This window comes from Dysidea avara, chromosome 9 (genome assembly GCF_963678975.1).
Source record: "Dysidea avara chromosome 9, odDysAvar1.4, whole genome shotgun sequence".
NCBI classification, from domain to species: domain Eukaryota; kingdom Metazoa; phylum Porifera; class Demospongiae; order Dictyoceratida; family Dysideidae; genus Dysidea; species Dysidea avara.
This window is the reverse complement of record NC_089280.1, coordinates 25979702-26000013: the sequence shown is the minus strand read 5'-3', so window position 1 is coordinate 26000013 and position 20312 is coordinate 25979702. Positions and strand designations below refer to the sequence as shown.

The 20312-nt window shown below is 38.7% G+C and overlaps 1 protein-coding gene across 1 annotated transcript in view; it reads right to left on the bottom strand.

The window, feature by feature from the left end:
* LOC136267388 (alpha-protein kinase vwkA-like) overlaps window positions 1–19587 on the bottom strand; it is a 54173-nt gene extending 34586 nt beyond the window's left edge. Inside the window, exons 1-2 of the mRNA XM_066062520.1 lie at window positions 19415–19587; window positions 3854–3931 (exon numbers count right to left, since the gene is read on the bottom strand). Of these exons, the coding sequence (XP_065918592.1) occupies window positions 3854–3911 (58 nt within the window). The 5' untranslated portion in view covers window positions 3912–3931; window positions 19415–19587. The remainder of the gene's footprint in view (window positions 1–3853; window positions 3932–19414) is intronic.
* Between the last annotated feature and the right edge of the window lie 725 nt (window positions 19588–20312).

Genomic DNA, 20312 nt, shown 5'->3' with positions numbered 1-20312 from the left:
CCTTTTTTCTCCTCTACAATGACTATTGGAAAAGATACCAATTTACTAGCCAATTAGATTTACAGGGAATTAATTAGGAATACAGTCAGACTGCACAAGTCAAAGGTAAAGGAGCAATGTTATTTATATAGATTATTGTAAATTATACTTAGTTGCCAGTATATATTAACATTCATTTCTTGGCCTTACCTCCTTTAGTTGCCAGTTGCTTTTAGTTTCGTGGACACATCTTTTTTTGTATAGTCAAGCTGTTTTTGTATGGGGTAGCTATTGCTATATTGTATCATAAATCAAATATCACTCCGGCTTTTCTAGACATAACATGTGGCGCACAATTCTAAAACAACAATTCAGACATTAAAGTAAAATGGACTTTGTAAAGAGGTGGTCTTTGCTAGAAGGAGGTCTTTGTTAGAAGGTGTCTTTATAAAGAGGTGACCACTAATTGAAATTACTTCTTAAGTACCATTCCATTTCACCATTCCATTCCAGTCCACTATTCCATTCCACCATTCCAGTCCACTATTCTATTCCACCATTCCAGTCCACCATTTCATTCCACTTTATCCAGATTCCCATAGCCTCTACTTGGGAACAATTATAGTGGAGTTTAGTATAAGTGTCTGAGAATGCAATTAGTGTTAATTGCATATTGCTCAACCACTGGATGCTCTGGATGCCCATAAAAATGTATTGAAGCCATCGGGAAAACGATGATAGCTGACAATAAAACCTCTGTTACTTACAAAGTATACTGTATGTTCCAATTTTCTGTACATAGATAGGAACTACGTTGATTTCCCTTTTGTTTCATGGTTGTCTGCTGTTAAAGGTTTTGGGGGCTAAGCCCCTCCATAAATTTTAGACAGGGACTACAGCCCCTCTTTCCCCCCTCCCCCTTCTCCACCGCCCCTAGCTGAAGTGGAGCCTCAAAGGGAACAGACACGAACCTTAAGTGACAAGCCTTGTCCGAAAATGTATTAGTAGCTAATCTGTAGTGACATTCCAGTTACAGAGATTTTCTCAGTCTAACTAGCATAGCTACACATCCCAATGATACCGCATGCAGCAAAGACTAGCACTCACAAAGAATCGAGGACTAAACAAGCTGCATGTCAATAACGTCATGCAATATTGATAATAAAGTGGTATCTCGAAAAATCATTCCGTTCCGTGTTTTAGTGGTTCATTCTATTCTGTTCCATCCCATTCCGTGGATTAGTGGCCGCTTGTAACTAACCAACCGCATAACCTATGAAGAGCAGTCAACCACCAAAATGTGTAGAACTCAAAGTAGTTTCCAGTGCTGTTTACAAGACTGCTATATTCCGTATAACAAAGGTTTTAGTGTTAGTGGTCATCCGTGTCCCAATGGTTTCTGTAGATTTTAATGGGTAACCGCAGTATCCAGTGGTTGCACAACAGCAATTAAAAGAGCAATTAAAGTATTTCCACTTATGCTAAACTCCACTAAATACTGTGTATGCAGCCAAGTACATTCATGGTCACCCCTTGGGTTGTAACAATATAAGATCTCCTAGCAACCAAAGGACAGATATGATTAGCAGTCAAAACCATAAACTAAATAGCTTGTAGTGCATCATAAACCTAACCCTTTGAGGACCAAAGCCCAATATATTGGGCACAAGTACATGGGCTGATATAAGCCATTATAACTACTGTACACAGTAGAAAGAATTCGCTAACACCACGAAACTCACCATAATATTCCTGACAAAATCACACCCAAGTATTGTTTTGTTTGAAGAGAATCTCTGCTGCTAGGACGCCAAGAAAAAGTAGTTCTTCCATTATCATCCATACCTGCTACTTTGATCGGCCATATCTTGATGATACTTCATCCTAGCACATAAACTAATTGCCATTAGACTCAGCACGTGATGGCAATTTGATTGGTATAATAAGATCACGTGACTACCAATACGCGATAAAGAAAAAACAAAGCACACATTCAGTGGAGACATGGGAGATGACATCGCCTGTTCATCGCTTCAAATCACAATTATTGTTTTGTGTAGAACAAAACTGTTATGATATTATTGTTGTGTATGAAATTACCATTAAGTTAATGCTCAGACCATTGCCTTCCTTATAACACAAAGTTACACGTTTCTCCATACTTGAAAATTAATTTAGTCCTCAAAGGACTTTAATTAAATGGTAAACAAAACCGACAGAGTTTCCCTGTAAATTTCCTAACTAATAAATACGCCTTCACACTAAGTGTGTGGAAATTGCACAAGTTATATAAAGTATCACTTACATCATAAAAATTATAATATTAATTTTGAGCAAATTCGATCCTTTTTGACAACAGGATAGTAAAATGACCAATGCCAGACTCCCTGTATCAGTTTTATTGTGTATCAGGTAAGAAATGATGGTGAACTATCAAAAACCAAGTCATGCATAAAATTTTGATTACATGAAGATGTTGCATTAGGTACATGTGAAGCATTGTACTCCCATCAAATTGAGGTCCTGAAACTCTACCATACTGTACAAAATATAGATTTGTTGGGGAAACACAATCTTGGCAACTCATAAAAGTATTAATTAGCCTTAGCAATTCATTAATATTTCAGTGAGTGAATCAACAAATCCCCCTGTCAACTTTTAAGCTGTACAGTACACTTACGGAGTATTTGCTGAATGTGCTCCAGTTAGACACAATAATTTAAACACAATAGTTTTTTTGCTTAATATCACTATGACATTCAATCAAGCTAGTTTCTACCCCAGACCACAAGTTGTGGCCAAAAGTCAAGGGGTGGGGACACTCCAATATATCTTGTACTCTTATGAAAACTCAAAACATAAGCATTGACATTTGCATTAACTTTTAGTGAAACACACAGTTGTATCTCAAGCAACTTCTAGTATATGTTTTGTAAAATAACCCTATGTTTGTTATCCTAAAAGTATCAATTATAGTATATACTTTACAAACCTCGCTTGTCCCTGCAAATTTCCAGCTTGGCTTTAACTTTGACTGAGGGTGAAGATTGGAGTACCACCCCCTTGCAGTTTTGAGATTATAAACTATTGATTAATTCCCAATACTTGACGAATGACTTTTTCCATACTGGAGTGTACACAGAACATTACAAAATCACAACTGTAGCTATATACAACTTACAAAAAGCAAAAAAAAAAACTGTAGTGACATCATGGCATAGATCCTTTTCACAAAAGAGTGACACAACACACATACCATACAAAAAGAACAAGCTCGCCTACGTACATATAAGAATCCCATTCTGTTTTTCCACAAACAAATCTCAATCGAGAGACTGTTCCACCACTTCGCAACTCGTTTTCCAGCCCATATGATGCCCACCCATCACTCTGAGTACAGGGGCATGTGTTAGTAGATAAACAGTAGTAAAATCATTGGAGGATTTCCTTGAAGCACATAATGTTCGAGGCAATGGACTATTATAATAATGCTTTACCCATAGGTAGAGCGATATCATAAACTACTATAATATATGCGAGCTTATAGCCACTGGGATCTCATTTGCAACAGTCCTCGTAGCCCTAGAGATATTGTATTGTATTGTATTAATGCTTTACAGTGACCAGCACTGAAGGTCTGCAGCAACATGTGCTGCAGCCTTAGGATTACCTAACCTATATGTGGCAGTCATAGCTATGCACTAGATAAGCATTTATAATAGCATTAAGTACCACTTGTGCGTGTACATAAGTACATGTGCATCACTGTGCATAAATGCGTGTACACATAAACGCACAAACGCATATGCAACATGCATTAAAGTTGTCGCCAGTTTGTACCATACTGTGTTACATACAAAATAAATACACTTACAGCAGGTTGAGCCTAATGAGAGCATACAGTTACGATCTCCATCATTACCTTCTGCCATCGTCACAACACTTTATGCACCTAAATCAACAATAATGTGTATTAAAACGAAAAGTGTAACAAAAAATTATGTGTTATAGCTTAAAGGGCAGAATGACATAAATAGGATATTTTCATAAGTTAAAGTTTAATTGTTGCACACACCTTATGATCTGTAAGAGTAAAGACTGAGTTTTTTGTACTTATTTGGTTACTAGCATTGGTACTTGCCCTACGTGCAGGACCATTTCACATTTTCACATTAACCACAATAACATGAATCAATGCATTAGTTTTAAAATGTCCTATGAACATGCTGGCTAACTGAACAGCAGAATTGCATGTAATCTAAGCCAATAATTATCAAGATATGTGCAATTTATGTGGTGCTGTCCTATCATACAGGCACTGTAATAACGTTAGTGTTGCACCGATTATCAGTTCAATAATCAGTTTAAAAATCGGTATCGGGCCAATATTGGCCAATATTGGCTACTAGCCGATTAATCGGTTTTCATAAAATTAAAGCCAATGTTAACTTCCACTGAGCTGTGTAGTATAATGATGTGGGAGAGGCTATATCATAAGTTATTTGGCATTTTAATTAAATTATGTGTTGATGGTTTGGCAGTGGCTACAAGCCATGCCCATAGTAAACTGTCAGGTTTTAAGCCATGCCCAACAGTAAACTGACGTTTTTGGTTTCTATGTAGTACCAGCCACTTGTCTCAACTGTATGGCAGTAGTAAAATGTACTTAAAACCTGTTTACCATGAGTAACTTTTACTTGTGGTATACACCTAACATTACATCTTAGCCTAGAATGAACTGTATATCAATGGTTATGTCACTAATATGAGTCATTTTAAAAATAATGAGGATGAGTGTTAGTGTTATTAGTGTATATCAGATTGGTTATTGGTATTGACTAATTCTGTTACTTAATATCGGTTATCGGAATAATCGGCTAATTTGGATATTGGTGCAACACTAAATAACATGGTCAACAAAGAGTATTAAAAGTAGTTGTAGCTATACTACAAGCAAAGGTTTGAGCAAAATTAACTTAATACACAGGTACACACTTCCTGGCTATAATTTAGGTAAGTGATTAATACCATAAAGAATTGGAGTTACAAGGAGAAGGCACTTACTCTAATAGAACACATGGGACAAACACACAGACAAACAAACATGCACCAAATTGGCCTGCCCGTGCTTGCCCTATACCTATCAAATGTGCTACTGTATACTTTTCCAACAGTCCATATGCTGTGAAGCAATACCAGGATGATATGAACTTACTATGAGAAAAAGTTGAGTTAGAAAAAAGTATACACCAAAAGGTATATAAAACAAAAAAAAAACTTTTGTCACTGGTGGGATTCGAACCCTCACCCTACACAGCAGTAACCGCAACAACTTCAGGGAGGTGCTTTACCAGCTGAGCTGTTTCTCATGTGGTTAGCAATAGAACACAGCTGAAGTTTTCTCTACATCATGGCCTTTAACGTGCTATAGCGGACAAAGGAATGCACATAGAAGCTTGCAATAAATTTTGCAATATAGCCAGATGGTGAGCATTTTATTTCGTGTGTGAATCATGTTGATATGTGCACAGATTGTCGAGTAATCATTGTCAATAGCTGACATATGAAAAAGTGTGTCAAGAAAAGGTGGTACTGAGAAGAGAAAAAAGTTGTCATGGGCTGGAATTGAACCCTGGACCTTTGGGTTAACAGTTCTATGCACTAAGGCTTTGGCTGTTTGTTTGTGGTTTTGACAGGAATGTAGCTCAAGTTTTCCTCTACACCAATGCGTTCAACGCTTTATAGAGAACGGACGGAAGCAGGTAGCAATTTGTAACAACAAACTTGGAGTTGAAACCAAGAGCTGTTCACTTATATTCCAGCTGGGTCTGGCAGCTACGCCAGACTAATTCACTTATCTGTACACAAGATGTTGCAGCATCTTAGTTGACGCTAGTATTGTACTTTGTATGTATGCTTAGTGTATACTGTTCTACAAGGAGTAGTCACTTCTATACTATCTGTTGTAACACTTAAGACCGAGATCAAGATTCTATCAAGCAATCAAGGGGATTTTGCACAGTAAATCAAGACATTAGTGTTGATCAAGCACCATTAAAAGTGAACTTTTAGCAACATGAGAATTTACTAGGCTTTTATGGCTGACAATCAAGAGTCAAGGCTCTTTTATAGGTGAGATCAAGCGAAACTTTACCTTGATCCCAGAAGTGATTACCCCTTGTTCTACAAGCAGTCCATTTCCTGGTGGCAGGCAGCATCTTGTCTACAATGGAGAACAGCTTACTGGTTGAACTTTGAGAACACATAGTAAGGAAGGATAAAGGTAAGACAAAGCACAAGTATTATATGGCTATCAATATGCCAAAGGTTTCTTCTTAAGTGAATTTGAAGTGTTTCTGTGAAAAAAGTAGTGTCGTATATAACTGTAGCCACTTTTCTGCTACATTTAACTGAATGCATCAGTTAATTAGGCAGTAAAAAATTCTGTTGAATAATTTCTTTAAAATTCTGGAGCAACTTGACAAAAACATTTCAGGTTGATCTGAGGCCACTTTTGGACTTAATTTTACCCAGGGGCGTACCAAGGGGGGGGGGGGGGGGTTTCCAGGGGTTTCAGGAAACCCCTTTGGATTTTACACACTACTTGAAACATTAAGAAATTGAAACTTCAGGTAACACTAAATGGTGAGGCCAAAACTAGCCGTGAAAATAACCTTTTGGTAAGGAAACACCCAAACTCTTTACATACCTTTACAAAATGGTCGATGACTCGATGGTGGTTGCTCTTATGACCTTGCAACAACTTCCGTTCAATGCGCCGTTAAATTTTGTATCAGGCCACATATGACTCATGTGAGAAAACCCACAATCAAAATTAAATACGTGGCAAGAATAACATGCATTCCCCTGTGGGTTTAAGAGTTAACAGTGGAGTTTAGGATATTTTGATTGGTTCCTTTACATATTGCATAACCACTGGATGTTGTGGTTGCTTGTTAATTTATAGACACCATTGGAAGAATGATGACAACAGATGTTGAAACCACAAACGGAATTGTGTACTCTCATTTTTCAAGCAGTATTAGAAAGTACAGTGATTTCTTCACATTTAGGTATTTATCCGCAGTGAATCAGACAAGCGACTCCTGAATTACAAGTTGTGAAAGTTTTATCCTTGCACAATGCCTGGACAAAAGTGTTGTGTGTGTGTGTTGAACCACTCAAATGGCAGATAAAACTGCTGGATTCCATCATTTTCCAGCCAGGGATCCTATGCAAAGAAGTGCATGGTACGAGATGAGCAAAGATGATATAATCCCAAGCTCTCAGTTGTGTTCAAGGCATTTCCCTGATGGTGATTCGATCAAGATGCCAAGTCTAAGTTTTACACATACCACTGTCTTTATAAAACCCCACTATTGTACAAAATAATGTTGATAGCTAAGATATCTTGTAATGTTATTGGCCTGTTAAACACTAGGGAAAAGGTTTGCATTCCTGTTAAACGGCAAAATATGTAGAACAAAGGGAAGTAAAAAGGCTTTCTATAGCTAATGAGTGTGCAGAACACCAATACATCCCAGTGTTTTCATCAACTCCCCTACCATCACCATTAGTGCATACAACCACTACAGCCAAGCAGCTAGGTGACTGTCAGGTAATATAATTTACCCTTACCACAGCAGGCCAGCCCAACCTTACAATTGTCTTTAAATCAGAGTACTACAGAGACGATTCATACTGCCCTGCTTGCACACATAGAAATGTTGGAGCCAGAGAATGCCAGTCTAAAGGTATCTGGCTGAGAGAAAATACTTCAGAATAGAGAACTTAAGGGAACACGCCCATTTATGGTATCATGTAAAAATCTATATGAAATGTATTGAAAATTGCTACAGGCATGCACTTCAGTAGCCATTATGCACCTATCAATGTCATGCCCCACTCCCGGGTAGAGTGGGGGAATATAGGGGATTTGACAAAGTATAGTGTCAAATTCCTCAGTACTGGGGCTAAGAAGCTTGTCAAAACCCCACTATGTCCCTACCTCATGGAAGAGAGGGAATTCTATTGGGGATTTGATTCACCTATTAAAATAATTTTAGGTTCAACAATGCCGCCATCAAAAGCCCCAGGGGTGGGGCAAGTGTAGATGTCAAATCCCCAGTAGGTGTATGGGGACCCTTGGGGGTGGGGCTTGACATTGATAGGTGCATTACAGGGGCGAATCCAGGAGCTGGCAAGGGTAGGGGCACAAACAGGCTAAGTTGTAAACGGCTGGGGAGAGCCAAATTCTCTTGTTAGTTGCTGCATTTTTAAGGAGCAAATAATCACCTCTTAGTAGTGTCTCACTGTTGATTTTGCTATTTTGGCCTTTGCAGATGGTTGTATTTAAAAGCGGTGAAACAATAATCATTTTTAGAGGCGCTTAGTATGCATGAAGGTGCTGGGTGACAATTTCATAGTTAGTTTGACTGATTTGCTTGGTTTTAGGTGAATTTGTAACAATAAACAGTAGTAAAATGTGCATATTTTCATGAGTTATAAATGATCTTGGCCTGACATAAAAGTTTAGTGTTTTAATTAAAAGAAGTAGCTAGCTATGGCTACCGACTCCACAAGGTGAAGGGGGGGGGGGGGCATTTGCCCCAAATGCTTCATCCTGGGGTGGATCTAGGATTCATAAAAGGGGCGGATTAAGGTATTAATCTCTTGAGTTGAGGTGTGCAAACTGGGGAGGTCTGGGGCATGTCCCCCTAGGAAGTTTTTGAAAAAATAGATGCTAAAATACTGCAATTTGGTAACATTTCCATATAAAATGCATATTTTTTCCTGCAGATATTTTACATACTGCCTTTAGATATATATGGCTCTCTGCAACATTTGCTAATGGAAAGATTTGGGTAGGTTCAGACAACCAAGCACATGACGCACCCTCTCACAATTGCATGCATGATAGAATAATAATGTTGAAACTGGAAAATTTTGAAATTTGAGAGAGCATTTTCAATGGAAATTGTGTACCTGAACTAAGTATACCAGTACCAGTAATAACTACACAAGTAGATGAACAAGCCTTTTATTCAGACCAATGTACTTCATTGTATGCATAGGCACAAGCAGATTTGGAAAAATTCCATAACAGAACCAACTTTTATGCTTACACTGAATGTTCTATTAGAGTAGTTAGGTGACTGTTCTATTAGAGTATCTCAATCTTGTACACCTCTAATGCTGATCCGGGTCCTTGTTGCGTAAACTTTAGCATAAATCCACTAATAATGCCTTGGAAAGATGTTTATAAGGTGGTTTTATGAGTATTTGCATTATTAGTGATCATATAATTATGCTAAGACATTTTTTTATTATAATCCTCAGCATATTGATCAAGTAAACTGAGCCTAAAAGTGAAGGGGGGGACTTCAGCTCCCAAAGCCCACCCCCTAAATCCGCCCTTGCCACCATTGCATTAAAACTACATTCTACCCATGAAATTTTGTGTGGTTAAACCAGATCTTGTCATGAAAACCGCTCGTTAATCGTGCGGCCAAGTACAGCCAGTGTGGGCGCACGACAGACAAGTGTGTATTTTACAGTAACCAATAAAATTCCGTTTTCATGCATCCATAGCTCGATAGTGCCTGACTGGAAATTAACCATTTTCGCTGTGGAAACTCCCTCGGGGTAAGGTACCTCCCATTTCAAATGTGAGCTGAATCCACCAAGTCATCACTGAGATATGCACCTTCAAAGTTCATCTTAGTTTCTTCGTGTTTTCGTCATCTTTTTCTTCTTCTTTTCGCTTCACTTAGAAGAATCACTATGACTCACCCATGCTTTAGTCGATTTTCTTCAGATTTGGAGGGCTGTAAGAACGTAATGTAGCACGTTTACAGTCCAAATTTCGTACACATTGGATAGAGAACAAGGGAGTTATACGCGATTTTCAAAAAATTTGATAGAGATTTTTTGTCACGGCCACAGGGTAAACCGCTTGAAGGAATGACTTGAAAATTGGTCTATACATGAAGTAACCATCGTAGTGCAAACCTTTTGTGGTTTGAAAGAAATCACACTAACAGTCATGGAGTTATAACAAAAACGCAAACCATATGTAGAAAGTGCACAATCGAGTTTTGTTAATAAAAAAGTAATACTTGCCACACCTACCAAAAAAACTAGTTAACGGAATCAGCTGAAAACAGGTAGAGAGGTAGATAAATAATTTTAGAATGATCTTTCAGTGGTTTACAAGGAATCAGATTAAAATCCACTGAGCTACACTATAAAAGTGAACTAGATGCAACAAGTAACGTGATCAAGATACTCTAATAGTGCAGTTACCCTAATACAACATTCAGCTACGTTATAAGTCACTCTATTAGAACGTTCAGCTGCAATCAAGCCACCATGTAGAGAGTTCAGCTGACAACAAGTCACCCAATAGGGAGTTCAACTACAATCAAGTCACCCTTCAACTAGTACCAAAAACAAATCACCCTGTAGAGAGCTCAGTTGCGAACAAGTCACCCTGTAGAGAGTTCAACTACAAACAAGTCACCCTGAAGACAGTTCAGCTGCAAACACATCACCCTGTAGACAGTTCGGCTATGTTTCAAGCTACCCTGTAAAGAGCTCAGTAGAAACAAGCAGCCCTGTAGAGAGATCAGCTAGAAACAGAATTTAATAAATCACCCTGTAGAGAGATCAGCTTGATCAAGTCACCCAGTAGGAAGTTTAACTACCATTTCAAGTCACCCTGTAGAGTTCAGCTAGAAACAAGTCACCCTGTAGAGAGATCAACTAGAACCAAGTCACCCTGTAGAGAGTTCAGCTAGAAACATGTCACCCATAGAGAGATCAGCTTGAAACAAGTCACCCTTTAGAGAATTCAGCTACATTTCGTAGAGTATTTCAGTTAAAAATAAGCCACCCTGTGTAGAGTTCAGCTACAAACAAACTCTCTCAGTAGAGCGATTAACTAGAAGAAAGTTATCCTGCAAAGAGTTCAACTACATTTGAAATCACCCTGTAGAGAGATCAGCTAGAAACAAGTAGCCTTGTAAAGAGATAAGCTACATTTCAAATCACCCTGTAGAGAGATCAGCTCAAAACAAATCACCCTGTAGAGAGTACAGTCAGTATGAAGTCACCCTGTAGAGTAATCAGCTAGAAACAAATCACCCTGTAGAGAGTTCAGTTGGAAACAAGTCACCCATAGAGAGATCAGCTAGAAACAAGTCACCCTATAAAGAATTCAGCTCATAGGCGGCAGAAAGGGGAGCTAGGGGCTGAATCCCCTCCTCGGTCTGCTGAGGGGGGGCTTAGTCCCCCCTCAGAATGATATCTCGCCGAAATGATGTTTCCTGGAGTGGGGCTGAAAACCGTGAAAAAGATCAATATACTCTAATAGAATGCTCAAATACCCTAATAAAGCAGTCAAAAATGCTTCATAAAAAGTGTTCCAAAAGGTAGTCCAAAAACCAAAATAATAATTTTTTGCCTAATCGAACCACTGACCTCTTACTTGAGAGTTGGAGTATTACCACTGTACCAAGTGTTTCCAGGTGTATAAAGGCTATTTTGAACTGCTTGGAGCCCTCTTGCTGACAGACAAAAAGAACAAAGATTGCTGATGTTATATAAAATAATTCACCATCTAGTAGATATTGACGCTGACTCCCTACTTCCACCTCGCCCTTGTAACCATCCTACACGTGGACACCCAAAGAGATTCTTACAGTTACCAGCAAGAATTAATGCTTACTCAAATTCTTTTTTTCCAAGTAGTATCAAGTTATGGAACTCTCTATCAAATGATGATGTAAATATTTTTGACAGGACTGCTCTTATAATTTTTGTAATGTAATCAATTTGTGCATATATACTCCTTGTGAGGCCTGCACAGTACTAATAATTAATAAAATGCTGTATGTTCATGCATTAACCCTAGTCAACATTGCCAAAAGTGTCTGTAAATAGCCTGTTTTAAATACTTCTAACTAAAAAGTTGGTGATATGCTTCAAATTGTACATTCTGGTGAACTCTGAGACATGTAAAACCTAAAATGGCTACAGCTTCTGGGGGGCACATGCGCCCCCAGACCCCCTGCCACCACAAATTCTATACTCTGGTCAGCCCCCTCTTCCCATCAACTACTTCCTCTGCCACTGATTCAGCTACATAGTCATAGAGTGAATAAGCAACCCTGTGGAGAGTTCAGCTACAAACAAACTCTCTCAATAGAGATCAGCTAGGGGGCCAGAGGGGGACCAACTATGGGGGCGTAAGTTGTCCGCTAGGGACAAGTTGCACTGCAAGAACCTAGTCCGGGAGAGGTATGTAATGGAAGTGTTTTTGGCAATAATGCACATGCCTGAAAGTTGCCACTTTTGGCAACTTCTGGGATGTGCATAATTGCCAGTTTTGGTATTTCCAGAAATCGCCAAAATTGGTCATTTCCCAGAAATGCCAAATTTGGCAACTTTCAGGATGTGCACAATTGCCAAATTTGGCTATTCCTGTGCACATTGTGGTAGCTTCACAAAGTTACCAACATTGGAACTTATAAGCAGTAGCTAGCTGAAAGTTCCCAAGTTTGGAATTTTATGTACTGTCTTCATATAATTCTTGATATAAAGAATTGATTGTGGGTTTTAGTATCCAAATTTGGTAATAATAGTATTGGTAGCACAATTCTTCAATTTGACAAACAAAGATTATGCCAATATTGGCAAAATTGCTTTTTTAGAAATTCCTTAAGTTGTCAATTTTGGTAATCCAATGACTTGCCAATATTGGCAATTTGCCGATTTTATTTTTAGTCATTCCACAACTTTGCCAATTTTGGTAATTACAAAACTTGCCAATTTTGGTAATCACAAAACTAGCCAATTTTGGCAATAACAAACCATGCCAATTTAGGTAATTACAAACTTTCCAATTTTGGAAATAATCACTTGCCATCTCAATACTATGTAGCTCAATTAATTTTATTCAGTTACAAAAACATACTGAATAAGAATGTCTAAACTAGAGCTTCCATTACAATATGGGGCTTGACCCCATGAATAATTAGTCTGGTGCGGCCGCCCCTTCGCAAACAGGAAGGGTCTGGAGACTCTAGCATAGTGTACTTGTGTGAATGGAATGTAATTAGTGTGAGAGACGTGGTTAGATCGCACCATTCATTAGTCATTGCAATATTCATATCCAGTGGAATGCTAAAAAAAACTCACCACTTCTAACTTACAAGACTACTTAACATACTCTTTGTACTTTTTTTAATATGCCATCCTTATTCCTCCACAATAAGTTGTTATAACTGGACAAGACTCGAGGCAAGCAAAACAGAAGCCATAGTAACCCGCCTATCAAGTTAGCCAAAACGGATATCCATGTCACTAAATGTTTGATTGGATGCACCAGTTTTCAATAAGTTCACACAAGTACACAATGCTAGAGTCCCCAGACCCTTCCTGTTTGCGAAGGGGTGGCCACGCCAGACTAATGAATAACATCCATACTTCAACTCCATAGAATGTGTGAATTTCATTGTTTTAAAAGCACTCTTTGGCCTGCTCCGCTGCCCCTACTGAGAGGCTTTCCCATCCATATTTACTGTGACATTCCAATACATTTAGACACAAATGGTATAATTACAGTAGTAGTAGAGATACTTTGCCAGATGTCATCCACTGTATATCTGGTCTCGAGCTTGAATTTGCTGCCTAAAAATTGTGTTATTTTTATTGACTGAAATGCCACCAAATTCAGCTTTTTAGTATCTATTTTCAAAACATTTCCTGGGGGGGGGGGGGGATGCCCCCAGACCCCACTAGCTTCAGCATGCTTCTCATGGTGGGAAAACACACCCCAAATACTAAAAAGTCCACCTTTTCTTCTAAAAGAACCTACCCAGATTAAAGTATGGCTACAGCCCTGAGGTGTCTATGGAGAAATTGATTTGATTGATCATATTTCACTCGTGAAACAAGATACCGACCAGTAACCAACAGGTATGGGTATAATATAACAAAAAAATACTGCAAATAAGCGATATTTATCTTGAAAATTTCCAACATGTGATACAAATAGTTTATTGTACTGTCTTGTAACTGTATCTGTTGCTTAGAGCTCAATATCTTCTTCCCTGGCTGAAATATGATCGATCAAAAGAATTTCTACATAGGCGTCTGTACATTAGGCCCCCAAATAATGCAGTGACATCATTGTGGCTAAGGTCCATACTGTTTTTGCCAAATTTCAATACTAAAACACCCACAAGTAATATACAGAATAACATTTTACAGGTTTTTGCAATTGAATTCGTCGCCTTTGCAATTGAATTCGTCCCGTTTGCAATTGAATTCGTCGGTATTGCAATTGAATTCGTCGGTATTGCAATTGAATTCGTCCCGTTTGCAATTGAATTCGTCGGTTTTGCAATTGAATTCGTCGCTTTTGCAGTTGAATTAGTCGGTTTTGCAATAGAATTCGTCGCGTTTGCATTACAATTCGTCATAAACAAAACGGCTCCAAGAAACCAACCCGTTCATTAAGAGATGAACTATTTATGCCTTGGAGAGTTACACTTGAGACACTAGAAGGTAATTGAAGCTGGTAGTACGCGAAGTTGATAGCTGTCTGACAAGTTAATTAGCTTGCTCGCGAGTGACCACACCCATCGCGAATGGCGTAGTAGAGTTTGGAATGTTGTTGGAGAGGCTTTAGAGGAAGAATTATTGCCTTATAAAGAGTTGTTTACTACTGTTGTACTTGAACAAGTTCTTGTAGCAGCTGCTACATCATGTTTTCATGTTTGTTCCAGCTGCCATTCTTGTTATGGACGAATTTAACTGCAAAAGCGACGAATTCAATTGCAAAAGCGACGAATTCAATTGCAAACGGGACGAATTCAATTGCAAAACCGACGAATTCAATTGCAAACGGGACGAATTCAATTGCAAAAGCGACGAACTCAATTGCAAACGGGACGAATTCAATTGCAAAGTCGCCGAATTCAATTGCAAAAACCTGTAAACAAGTTGATGTTGTGCTACTTCTAAAAACCAGGCGCCATGCAGCTAGCTAACTCATCTGGAATAACTATAGCTACTATGAATTAACCAACTATGTATTACAACTTTACAATAGGGTAGTTTGGGTTGTGCAATAATATAATTAGCTATTTCTCGTATTTCGTAATTCATGAAATATTCGTAATTCGTTCAATTACGTTGCTATGCACTGCTAAGGAAGCGTTTGTTAAATAAACCGCTTTTACCAACATATTACGCACAAAACTATCTTCTAAACTGTTTTATAGTGTGACTAACGTGTTTTTTCCCACAAATTCTCTCGACAAAGCCTCAAAGCTGCTCTTCATTTTCGTTCGCGTACGTAAGGGATACGCCCCCTTTCAACTCGAAGCGATAGGCTATTCCTGGCAGTGTACGAGGCCTGCACCGTTGGTTTTCAGTTGCTAAATGCCTGAAAACCTCAAGGGGAAGGTAGTCTGAGGAAAGTCACCACACCCGTATTTCAGTCCGCCGAAAAGAAACCACTTCAGAGCAAAGTTCACCTGTGCAGAAGTTTAATACAGACTTCATTTCACTTTTACTTCTTACACAAAAGCTGCTTTTACCGTTATTAAACGATTTTGCTCACGTGGGTGCGTACGGACAAACATAGGTACATAGGTAGATAGATAGGTACACACACACACACTTTTACGAAAACAATTTCAGTAAACCAGGCGCACGCCCACAGCCGGCCTTCGGCCGGCTGTGGGCGTGCGCCTGGTTTAAAAACATCCAAAATTGACAATTGTTAAAAATGGCTATTTTGGTAATCGCCAGAATTTTTGGTAATTGCCAAAATTGGCTAGTTTGAGAATTGCAAAAAATTTATAAGAACAACATTTTAAATTTATTCCACCCAATAAAAATTTTTTTTTTTTTTGCCAAATTTGGATACTAAAACCCACAAGTCCTTGTTCATGTAGAAGAACATATAAAACATGCAATTAGAATTGGCAGTTGTATTGTCACGGAAATATCGGTCCGGGTAAAATCGGTCCGGCCGGACCGATTTTGGATACCAAAACTGGTCCGGCCGGACCAAATTTGGTTGACCAAGTTTAGTCCGGCCGGATCAGTTTTGGCATCCAAAATTGGTCCGGCCTGACTAAAATTGGTCCGGCCCAAACTTTGTTGGCCACATGCACCCCCTGACCACTTGGACCAATTTTGGTTGGTCCGCGGGTGTACCCGGCATTGTGTGGACAGGTCGGTCCGTGCTAAGTATATTGTGATGGATCACTGCAGCCGACTTATAGCCTGGAAACTATATAAATGAGTAGCGTAGTTTAATTTCCCGAGTTCTGTGATTTACGGAAAATGCATATAGTAGCTAGCTAGAAACTAAATTCCATGATCTACACAGTTAAAAATAAAGAGTAACCACCACTCTAAAGAGTTCCCAGTGTAGGGAGGATTTAACACCCCATGGAGAGTAACCAACACTCTGAAGAGAATAGCTACCCATTACTCTGAAGAGTAAGTGACACCACCTTCAGAGCATGTGTTACTCTCCAGTTACTCCTTTAGAGTAATGGTTACTCTCCAGGGGTGTTAAATCCTCCCTACACTGGGAACTCCTTGAGAGTTGTTCATTTTAACAGTGTATATATGCAGCGATGAACACAGTCGCAAAATTAATGCTGTTTTAATTTAAAGCAGTGTGGTATGATAAAAGTCCTGTATTATTCTTCTCCATGTCAATAGCTAGCTGGGAAGTAGAGGTTTTCTTCCGGCATACATCAACTCAAATGCATGGTCAATGCTGGATTCATGCATGGTGGTCAATGTTGCATACAAAAACACAGGTAACAAAATATTCTTCCCAAGTACGTTTTTATATGTTCAACCATGTTTGAATGTGAAAACCTTTTCTTGTATTATTGATATAAATTACCAATTAAATTTTTAAAAAAAATGTTCAATAAACTTCACAAGCATCATCAGCTCTGCAGTGTTTGGTTGAATCTTTCATCCAGCCTGTTTGTGTTGATTATGACAAACAACTATAGCAACATGATGGAAATCACCAGCCTATGCTGGATCACTTATACTTGAGGATGGTAGACAATATATAAAATCTACCACTAAAACATGTCTTATCTTCAACTTCTGCATAATTATATAGCTCAGAATTTAATTTGTTAATTCTGACCCTTGGTCAGTTTTTTATTAATCTGGGAATACCCATGCATGCACGCATTGTCATAAACAGATACACATATTATTTCAGGGACTGATCCAGAGGGGTGGATGAGGTGGCTAGCCACCCACCATGCATGGCCTTGCAGCCACTCAGACATGCATTATTTAATAATGAATATTACTGATCATGAACACTCTTTTGTTATATCAATATGAACTAAATCCCTACATTGCATCAGATTCCAATGCTAGCTGGCTATAACCTTACAGTAGATGGTAGCAGTATACATGAATTTATCTATGATCATGGGCAGTATATTAACTATTACCAGGCAGAGAACTTCTTGAAGGAAGATATGGGGTCTGCTTTAGGATTGAGTCGATTTTACTTTTATGTCTGCAACAACTCACCCTAAGGCTGTGGAATAATGCAACAGTATGCCTCAAAATTTTAAGTTGGCTAAGTAGTAAAAAACATACTGAGAATATTATAGCTATAACCTTTATAAGATGATGTTTCTTCCTGTGGGGCATGTCATTAGTAGGAGATGATAGTTCACATTTAGTTATTAGTTATTCAATGGAGTAAACCTAAACTATCATCTCCTACATATAATCACATATGACAGAGAGGAATGTGCAGTATGTGCACAGGTGTTACATAGCAGGTGTATTACAATTTGTTTTAACCACTGGTGTTAACTCATGATCAGCCTGTATACTGGGATTACAAAATACATTAGGCCAGGAAACTTGATTACTAGTTTCTCATCCACAAAAATTCAGATTTCCATGCAGGCGGGAGGTCATTTTTCATTATTCATTAGTAAAGAAAATACTCCAAATCAGGCAAGTCTGTTATAAAGGTTAACTATAAAACCTTTTAAGAACTGTTACTTACTTATTAGCTACCACCGTTTCTGAGGTGCAAGTGACATTTGCTGTGCTGTAAAATGATAACCAGCCTTCCTAACATCAAATTACGTGTGCACATGATTGATAACAGCAATAATGAAATTAGAGGCGGTGGGGTAAAAAGGGATGTGGGCAGGGATGCGAATCAATTAATCAACTTTGTCTGGCCTTATTATGTTCACAAGGGCATGCTACTATAGCTATGTGCTACAAGCTAGATGATAATATTTCAGCCCTTCTTCCCTGATGTAACTATCAAGACATTCAAGACTCTCATCTTAAAATCTGGGCCAACCACCCACCTTGGTTTATTTCTGGATCAGTGCTTGCATCTCCTACTGGTATATGTGCACAGGTGAAAATTAGTAAAATTTTAAAAGTTGGTTAAGTAGTGAAAAGTATACAGGGAATATTATATAGCTATAACTTTTAAGGAAATGTTTATACCAGTATATAGGAACATGTGATCAGTAGGAGATGATAGTTCACATTTAATAATTTAATGGAGCAAACCTAAGCTATCATCTCCTACATATCACATACAAGAGAGGAATGTGCAGTATGTACACATTCAGGTGTTACAGATGTATTGTTCTAACCATTGGTGTTAACTCATGGTCAGACATTATATGTGCATAAGAGCACAGTACACATGCTACTGTATATGCACTTCACTGTACAAGCCAAACAATAACAGCGTCAGCTTTTCCTGATGTATATATAAATATTAAGACATTTAGGACTCTCAACTTAAAATCTGGGCTAGGCTGGGTAGCCACCTACCTTCATTTATTTCTGGATCAGTGCCTGGTGATGAATGTTATAGGTGACTGCTCTATTAGAGTATCTCGATCTTAAGCACCTCCAATGCGGCTAGCTGATCCCGTGCATGCAATGATCCGTGCCCTTGTTGGATAACCTTTTAAGCACAAATCCATGCAGTGATAATGCCTGCAATGGTCATTATTCGAGATTGATAAATGAGAATAGCTATAGCTAAGTCGGCTACAGTGTTCCGTCACAAACAACTTATAGCTATGCATGTATCATTGGCTGCATGCGTTAGTGGTCCACCCGGACCCATTTTGGTCGACCAATATTGGTCCGAGTGGTCAGGAGTGCATGTGGCCAACTAGGTTTGGGCCGGACCAATTTTGGTCAGGTCGGACCAATTTCGGATGCTAAAGATGGTCCGGGCGGACTAAATTTGGTCGACTGAAAATGGTCCGGCCGGACCGATTTTTGCCCCGGACCAAAATTTTCGTTACAGTATATAAGAATGCCTCTTTAAAAACTACTCACAGACAGATATATAATTAAATGTCCGCTTTACCTCTTTACACAGGGTCGACTCTGACTGATCCTCGCAGGATTTGGCACCTCAAACGTAGCTACAGCACCGGCGTACTCAATTCTTTCAAACTTCTATAGATCTACAGCGGTACCTAGACCCTTTCCCTGATATATGCACTGATCAGGTAAGTAGACCGCAAATGACCTCAGATCATAAATTCCTTGCATGACATCCTGGACCGGACGTGGATCGTGATCATTACTCAGATTCGCTCAGATTCAGCATACCCCCTCCCTGTCTCTCTCTCTCTCTCTCTCTTTATCTTCCAAAACAAGCAAGTTAAAATAAATAACGTTAACTTCGCATGGCCAGTAGCTACACGTTTAATGCTTGGCTTAATTTATAGCGTAGCTAGCCTCGATCGATCTCAGTGTTACTGAAAAGTTGCTCCTGGTCACGCGGTATGGAGTATGAAATGTGAAGACTGGACACGGCACTTTGGTTAGGGATTTTACTGACACGCTGACTGCTGACTCGCCGTAACCAATGTTTGGATAGAGATACCACATGCATTCAATATGTGCAAAATTTATTTATTTATTATGATGTAGCTAGCTACAAAACTCAGAATTGAGTATGACGTACATGTAAACATTAAAGATTAAACAAGTAGTGTTTTGAAATTGATAAAGTCTGCTGAATTTACAATTTCTTCAGGGAGGTAGGCAGGGGCGGATCCAGAGTTTGGAAAGAGGGGGGGCACCTTTCTGAAAAACAGTTGAAGACCAAAAAAATTTGCTGAAAACCAGTTGAAGACCAAAAAAAAAAAAAAAAAAAAAAGGTCACGACAATAATAGCTAGTTATCCTTCCCAACTATATCACGTCTGTTATGTAAAATAAAATCCTATTTATAGCTTCATAGGTAAGCTACACTGC